The 9,429-nt window shown below is 32.3% G+C and overlaps 1 protein-coding gene across 1 annotated transcript in view; it reads right to left on the bottom strand.

Moving 5' to 3' along the window:
* Positions 1-4,198: 4,198 nt before the first annotated feature.
* The window catches only part of LOC145994785 (UPAR/Ly6 domain-containing protein crok-like), an 85,084-nt gene continuing 79,853 nt past the window's right edge, over positions 4,199-9,429 (bottom strand). Inside the window, exon 3 of the mRNA XM_083131055.1 lies at positions 4,199-8,656. Coding sequence (XP_082987181.1) covers positions 8,427-8,656 — 230 coding nt within the window. The 3' untranslated portion in view covers positions 4,199-8,426. The remainder of the gene's footprint in view (positions 8,657-9,429) is intronic.

The raw sequence follows: 9,429 nt of genomic DNA, 5'->3' as shown, positions 1-9,429 counted from the left end.
TATTCAAAATTTCTGTTCACTATGTGTGAAGGTAAGCATAGGCATAACCTGGTGGGGGCAAAGGGAAGCATTTGCCACCTTCAAAATTTATAGATTAATTAAAAATTACAAGTTAAATATATTTTGAAAACCTCCTGGCACTTGAGGAACAAAGAAAAAAGAGTAATTATTGTGAGTTTTCAAATCTATTTAGCAAATAATCTTTTGACACAATTTTTATGGGATGGAAAACTGTGATTCTCTCAAACCAAAGATACGAGTAGTTCCCAAGTTACACCCATGAATATAGTACCTAATAATACTTACTCTATTGTACTATATGCATTGCCAACATTTCGTGCACTATAAATTGTGCCATTCACATTTTCTGTTCCCAACTGTAAAAAAAATATATCTGTACCTTCTCTGGATGCTACTTAAAAGGATTTTCTTGGAATTGCTGGCCTGGCAAGGAAGCTATATTTTGTTGCATGCTAACTTCATTCACAGTTTACTTCAATTCATATCTAATTGTATGTGAAAACTTCAGTGTTTTAGGTGGACTGTCGAGCTAGGAAAAAGTCATTGTCGAAGGAGTGGATCTCTGGATCTTGTTGAACTTTGAATGGAGGAGAAAGAAATAGGTGCAAGTGGAATCAATGACACCATATTCAAAATACCGTGATCAACATACAAATGATTTCTTAATTAAAATCGTTCAAGCAAAATTGACTCTTGTGTTTCATCATTTATTTGCAGTAGTAATGTAAATATATGAAGACATATTATGTACTAGAAACACAATTTGTAATTTTTACACAAATCAATGATCATTAACTGTAAGTTTCTTTCACAGTAACTGTAAAGTAACTTGCAGTTACTTTCAGAGTACCAGTAACTATAACTGAGTGACTGTAACTCGTTTACTTGTAAAAAGTAACTTACCAAACACTGTAAGTAACCTGTAGCCTAAGTTCAAAACAGTGCATACTTAATCTTCCTGGTGCTGTTGTAAAAGCAAATCCGAGAGCCTGCACCGTTCCTTTATTATTTTTCTCATTCCTCGATTATTTTTTAGGGTGGAATTGCAATCGCTAACACATTGTACTACAGGTTGTTGTCATTTCACCTTATGTGATTAATAAGAAATTTATGCCCCTACCTACTATTTCTACGGAATTGGTACTTCATTTCTGCACTTGTTACTTGAGACTGTAGATGTCTATACAAGCCTTCGAAGTGTTCCAACCACCCCATCACAATGAGATTTTCTGTGGTATGTGGCATAAAAAGTTCCAGTTGGAAAAACTTCAATCAGCACAAATGTGTATTATTAATTCTTACTTCATATTACTAGAGGCACATATTTTTGGTAAATAAAAAAGCAAAACTTCGGTATAAAAACTGAGTCAATTTCGGGTTCAAAAGCGGTAAATAATTAAAAATATCGGTGTTATAGCGGTGAAAAATTGGATCAAAAGTGGTATATAAAAAGACATTTTGGTTTTAAAATTGTGAATATAATCCTAAATTTGATTTAAAAACCACTTATTCAACAGAATTAAAATTTCACTTCTAATAGCCCATTTATGTACTTATCCGAGTATTAAGTTTATTTCTGTGTAAAGGAGTCAAATTTTGTTTCTCCAACATTAACAGCAGAATTAATCAATTTTCCAGGAATTGCATAACTCTCAGGATAATTCAGACCTCAGATGGTGCCGCGTCGGTGAATAAACCCTAAATTTCGTGTTTAAGAGTAAATTTCGCATTTTGCAGTTCATTTCGCATTATTTCGTGACGAAACATGGTCACAAAATGCATCTCACACCTTTCAAAAACATGAAAAATTAACACTACAATGTGTTTTTTTCAAATTTCGTTTTTTCGTCAAAAACGAAATATGCATGCCCCTACATATTACATATCCCCGTGAAGAGTAGCAAATCCATATTGAGATAAAATGCACAAAAAGAATGTTCTCAAAGAAAATTTGCTAAACTTTAGAATGCTAATGATGATGATTATAATTTTTTAAAAAAATTGAAGACAGTTGCAACGAACTTAGATACAGTGGAACTTCGATTTTACGTTGTTCAGGGGACCAAGCTGAAAAAACTGAAATGTGAGAAAATGTAAAACCGAGGAAAATTTCTTAGCACATCGCTATGTTGGGACCACCAATATTGAAAGTAAAATGCAGGGAAATGTAAAATCAAGGAACTTGAGGGGGTTCCACTGCAAATATTATTTGTAAATTTTAATTAATCTATACATTTTGGACGGGGCAAATGCTCTCCATTGCCACCGCCAGGTTATGCATATGCTTACCTTCACACGTAGTGAACAGAAATTTTGAATATTATACCTCAAAACATATTGTACTTCAGATTTTGTGCTAAATACATAAGCATTTTTTATAAGATTAACTTTTAATGCAAATGATTTATTTATCACCCTGTCTTTGAACTGCCCATCCCAATTTTTCCATCAAGCATTAGTACACACACTCTGAGCTACCTGTATATAAAATTTGGAAATTGAAGGGGAAGTATTGCACGAAATTCGCTCTTGAAGTTAGTCATTTATTTTTCTACAAAAATATATGAAACTATACATAAAATACATGATTATTGATACACTGATCTGAAACCTTATTTAAATGAAAGCTTACACTATCCTGAGCAAAAAAAAAAAAAAAACTTGAAGTTTCTACGGCAAACCTGAGAGAAGATACTATCATTTATAACCTAATGCGTGTCATTCAAAGCATCATTCAAGCAAGTGGCATACACAGATTTTAAAAAATGCGTAACTTCTGAACCCCTTGACCAATCTCAAAAAAGTTGTCATTTTTGTAATCAACAACAAAAGTTCTATAAGTATACCGAATTTCATCAAAATCGGAGATGGTGGGTGACATTTTCACAAAATTCTGGATGATTTGACATGAAATGACCCCAGTACTATATTGTCTTGAAATTCTTAAATATCCCTTTTGCTGACATTTCTCGATTAAAAGTTACGTATAAAAAAATTACAAGGGAAAAAAAAACATTACTGTCTGTAAGTGTAAACATAACAGTGTGAGGAATTCTCACACTGTACTGAAATACACTTTCTCTTTTCATGGCATTCACATATCTTACAAGTGTTGAAGTTTCTTGATGTTCTATATACAGTGTAACCTCGATTGTGTATTTTTCAGTGGATCTACAAAAAAAAATTAAAATGCAGAAATGTAAAACCACTGTTACCAAGTTTTTGATGATGTTCAAGTACACTACAGTCCTGTTTAACCGAATTTGAAGGGACCGATGGTGCTTCGGTTAAACTGGAATAAAGGTTTTTTGATATACACTACACCAATTTCAGGTACACCAAACTTAATTACAAATCTCAACTGGCAGGTGTCTCTTGTCCTTCAGCATACCGGGCAGTACGTGTGCTAAAAATAGATGGGGATGGGGGAGTGGGTGAGTACAGCCAACGCATCGTAACAATGAACTTACTCTTCGATAACTAACTGTTAGACCAAAACAAAGACAAAAGTGCTCGTCTTTGTGGTTAAACGGGACTGTAGTGTACTGCATCAGAACTCTTGACTTGGTGAGTACTATGTGCATGGTGCAAATTAACAGGTACTCCCACTCAGTAGTTCCAAGTATTCCTTCTATTATAGGCAAAATTTTCATCCCTGCCAGAAATGTTCTTATCTCCCTCCATAACATTACAAATATTGCCATTACAATTTAAAATGTAAACTTTTGTTATGAAGCAAGTAAGTATTGTTTCATACTTTACTTTCAAATGTGAAATATGAGAGAAAGCCAGGAATTGTATTCTAGAATGTATGATAAAGTATGTACAAGTGAAAATCTGATTTCAGGACACAAAATGGCTCTTGTGTGATGGTCATGACAATCGAGCAGTATATGCCCTCGTAATAGGTTATAGAACATGCAAATTATATACTTACATTTGCTGCTGACGTCTGAATCCAGCACCAGGTCACATTCCTTCCAGAGGAAAAAGTTTTAATTTGGGCACTAAACATAAAATGAGAAGGAAACACTCACCAGACACTGCAAATGTTTTAAACTTCCACTGCCACAAGCCACATCTTCATATCCAGGTAAATGGATAGAGGAAACATACCTATTTATTTCTATTTTTTTTTCTAAAGGTAGGGTAGGTATGTGTAAGAAATTACACTGAATTGTGTTCACAACCTTTATTTTCTAGAAATTTCTTCTGTACATTAGACTAGACACATGATGAGAGGATGCACGTGCCTGCGTGAAATACAACCCAAAACAACAATAACAACAACAACATGGCACCCCACATTTGGGACCTTCTAGCAGAAGATTTGATATTGGCAGTAAATAAATATTTATTGTTGCTGACACACTGTTTTTATACACTTACGGTTCTTTGGTTTTTCATTGAGCTTAGTATTTAACGAACTGACCATATCAGCTTCAAAAGAAAAAAGATATTTACAAAGTTCAAGGAAAAAGAAGGATGAACGCAACAATCATGAATTCTCAGATATATATTTAACATGCAATTGTGGTACAAGACAAATGTAAACATTAAATAAACAAGGAGGAACGTATTCATACAATATTATTGCAAAACAAGCTCATGTATCCATTCTCGTCTTACATTCGTGGATGTTAGTTCACACACCATAGCTTAGAAGTTATATTGCTTTCAACAATGGTCAGCTACTGTAATCTTTGTCTTGTTTTGCTATCTTGTTCAAAAAGGCACTGCAACTTAGTGTCAAAGGGGTATATTCCTTTTGACTGTGAAATTACTTCACTTGATTGTATATCTAAAAATGCCAACTGTGAAAAGTAGCCAGCAAAATAGTGGGTGTTTGACATTGTTTGGAAAAATCTCTATTGAAAAACATCAGTGTATATATATATATATATATTTTAAATAATCTTGGGCACGAAGGTCCCAAACTCTCTTTTTAAAATGTTGAATTTTTTTGTTGTAGGAGACTGAATTTTTACATGATTTGGGGAGATGAGGAGGAAAGGATTATTGGTACTTTACAGGTGAGAAAAACATGAATTTTTGATGCATTGGTTCATATTCCCTCTCTATTTCTTATCATACTGATATGGGTGACTGTAGAGAACAATGCAAAAAGCATGTTTAACAGTAACAAAGATACAAGTATATGAGTAAAATACAGCGTTTACATATATATACTTACATGTACATTATGTACATGAACAGATTTCAAAAAGTCTCTTTGAAATCTTCATTTTTATCTCCTGTTCCTTAAATCACTTGAACTAGCGTTGTCTTAACAATGATATTTACAAAGGAAGAGGGGATTACCCATCCATGCATACAACATAATAATGCATTAGGCAGATTCAATATTATATCCTCACATCTTAATACTGAACCTATCCTGTTACAAATCTGATATTTTTTTTAAAATTGTTCTGATTGGAACTGAGAAATCTAAGTTCAGTATTATTTTAAACGTGAGTTAAGTTGTCCAAAGCCTTGCAGAGTTGTTGGTTGTCTAGTATATATATATGTATGTATGTATGTATTCATATATAGATGCATATTGTTAAGGATTTTTACATATAACTACAAAAGCGAACTACTGAAAAAGAAGACAACACTGCTTTTGACTTGAGACAACTTCTTAAGTTCCCTTTTAGAGTTAACTGAACAAATTCAAGGATAATAAAATTAAAATATGTTCTTATACATGTATTGCTATTCTATCAGCTACTCATAGTTAAAACAATAATGTGCTGCAGTAAACAATATTAGTTTAATAGTAAGTAAACTGATGGCAGTATTTTGCTTTACTCACACTTTCCATTGATATTGTAGGCCTTCTTGGGAATATAGCATGTAAACCCATTGGATTTTTTACACTTGACCAACAGTATAAGAAGACAAACTACATTTGGAGATTAGGCCCTCCTGTATCTTGTAAAATGCATTAATGCACTAATTTGCCTTGTAAGAGAACTGAAACATTTGCATATTCATTGGTTAACTTGTTTCCTAATTAATCTTGGAACTGACATTAATTCATACAACCTCATGGACATCTTGTTTGGATACTTTCTCCTCTTTTATATCTAGCGCACTACCAATCATTGGTCATTTTTACTTTTACTTATGTATATATGTCAACAACAGATTGTTGGAACAATACAGGAATGGAAAAACATTGCAATAATTGCATTACCCTGAAAGATTGCAACTTGCATTTTCCAATTTTGACTAGACCTAATTTTACCCCTCGATTTTTACGAATGTCCAATGAACAACATCAAAGTTGAAACTAATAACAGTAGAATCAAAGGTAAATTAATTTAATGAAAAATGAATAGGTATGAAAACTGCAAACAAATCACAAACAGATAACATGCACATATATATATATAAAAGTTGAACATCACAAAACTTTACATTACAAGAAGACACCTGTCACCACATTTCTTTGGCTTGAGATCCCTGTTATATGAATGTAATTTAATCTTTAGAATGCTTATGAAACACCAGTGAATGTATTAGCCTTAAGTAATATAAGACAGAATATTTCCACCTTCTTTGTCATATTAGTTACAGGGCATTTGCAAACTAATTTAAATGAAGAATATGGCGAAATTGCTTTTCTTAAAAATAAGGTGTCACATTTAAATTGTATCCAATAATTTTAAACCATATTAAGATAATTTTTTCTTGTACTTTAGCAGAGTAGTCTGTGATTTTCTTGAAAAAATATTTCTTAATCTAAGACAGACAATTTGTAAAGTACAGTGTGTTACTCAAATTTTATTTTCCTTTTAAGAAATTCAAAAGAATCCATCATCATGGTCCATTTTTATCTATTGGCTTAAGCAAAAACACTATATACAATATTAAGGAAGCATTATTATTTCAATTCACAAATATTCACTTCGTATTTTATATGTTTTAATACTTGCAATTTTCAGAAACAAAAGTAGATGTGGAGGTATGTACTTCTCATTTTGTTATTCCTTAATTTCATAAAGCATAGTAATGGGAAAATATATTTTTATTGCTTTGAAAGACTAAAATATGTAATTTTAAAATCTTGTTACTGAGGAAGATTGGGTCTATTTTAATTTACAATATGATAACACTGCTTTTTTTTACTTAACTAATCAATTCAGAAACTTTTTTTCTAAAACGTCAGTGCAGTGCTGGCATATGCTGATGGAATCTAACCTAAATATTACATCAACTGTTAACATGGATCAGATTCAACAGTGAGACTGCTGCTAAGTATAGTAACCAACACTGCATTTTGGCCAAAAATTTCTAGTGAATAATGGTTCATTTGTGTTGAATTTAAAAATCAAAAGGTCTAATCTATTAATGTATGATGCACATAGAGCAGTCATAATGTACATATATATATACCTAGTGAGGAATTTAGAAAATATTGCAACAATTACAAACTATCATTAGAAAAAAGCACTTATACTCAACACAGTGACATGTATTAAGATTTCTCTCTACAAGAATTATGGACTTGAATGAAATTCTATATAAATTACATTGTTCTTTTGTTCTTACACCAAATGCAGTGCATCTGTATCATATTCACTACTCTTGCAGTGATTGGAAAGCATTTTGATATTTAATATTCCTCATTTCTTCATTTATAACTAGATTTTTAATTTGACTATAAATTTAACATTTTTTTTCCTGCCAACATCTATTTACAGTAAATTTGCTGTAGGTAATGTGGATGTTTTTTAAAGTTACTGAACTTTGTCTTAGCAATTTCTCCCCACATGCCATTTTAAAACAGTGGTGTACTGAAAAATCACAGACAGTTACAATGTAAACACATTCATTTAATTAAATGATGATAATGAAAAAAATGAAAAATAAGCATATGTGTTCATTTTCTAATGATCAAAGTCATAATGCGATATTACCATCATGCTTCATTTAAGTCTAAATTCAATATATTACAAACTATATCCTTTTTAAAGTACTACAATCAATTCTTGCTTGATAAGTACAGCTTTTTCTTCTCTTGTAATATTTAGATTGTCCACTGTCTTTAAAAAAAATGCACATCTCATACTACATTTATTATTGTTTTTTAAAAAGGACAAACTTAATGCACAGTCTAATTAAAACTGGAATAGCATTGCAGTGATAACACATTGAGGCAGCAAATTAATTTGTCTTTATCTCACACCATTTTAAAAATTTTGCATGTTCTATTCTGGTGTTGAAACAAGTTTTATCCTTCTACGCAAAACAGCTACAGATTACTGTTTTTTTAAAATCTTCCTACCAAGTTATATTATCAACCATATTTTTTGTTTGTTTTCTTTTTCTGCAGGGTACTATGGGAGAAGTAAATCCCACAATATCAAATATTTAGCTTACCCTACCAATTGTTGTTATAAAATGGCTGTTGTCAGTTTTTTCAATGTTATCATGGTTACAATAGAGAAGAGTAAATCACTGATATCTCTTGCTTTTGGAGCAGCATTGCAAAAATCTCCCTCGCAAGCACAGTAGCTGACGTGAACTTCATAGGTTCCTGATCTTGCAATGCATTGGCGACCATTTTCTGGTGAAGGCCCACCAATATAGCCACAGGTGCGAATGTACCTAAGCACACCATTTACTGAAAAATTAAAGGTATCTCGTGTCAATATATATGAATCAAAGAATAAATGTATTAGTATTTTATAATCCTTGCTTATTGTGCTCATGCAAAACATAATAGCATATTTTGCTGAATGCATTACATCCAAAATACATGTAACTGAGAATATTGTTTTGTTGTAAAGAATGTCAAATAATGCATATCAGAATCAAAGAATAACATGTTCCGAAACTCCTTAGCTACAAATACCTATATAATCTGATTTAACAGTTCAATGATACCAGACAACTATACATTTTCATCATTGCCTTGTAATCAAGGGGTCCCGGGTTCGATACCCGGTGGAGGCACATAGTGGTTCGGATTCCACTTTAAACTGTAGGTCCAGTCCCGATTAGCCTTTCTGTGCATAAAGGACTTAAAAAAAAGAATTCAACTATACATTTTATCTTAATATGCAACATCAAGTTCCTGCTTGACAAACATTCACATAATTTAAATGAAATTGCAGTTATAACTTATTGAAAAGTGTTGTGAATATTAGGTCTCAACCTCTCAGGCTTTGGCATACCATACCACTGAGCTACTCAATCAACCTTTGGACACTTCACAATTTCAAGAACCTAGATCTTTGTGTAAATTTTTTATGACTATTCATGTATAGTCATTGCTCAACGTAGGAGAAGGCAGACGAAAAGTGACACCACTCTCTAAGGAAAATGTGCTTGAAGTGCCCTCTCACCTGTTTCCCCCTCCCTCCCTTTTCCATTTAATTTCTACTTCAAGTGATG

The sequence above is a fragment of the Lepisma saccharinum genome, chromosome 11 (assembly GCF_977018435.1).
Source record: "Lepisma saccharinum chromosome 11, izLepSacc3.1, whole genome shotgun sequence".
Classification (NCBI taxonomy): Eukaryota; Metazoa; Arthropoda; class Insecta; order Zygentoma; family Lepismatidae; genus Lepisma; species Lepisma saccharinum.
Note: the sequence above shows the minus strand (reverse complement) of the source record. Positions and strands in the feature narration are given on the sequence as shown.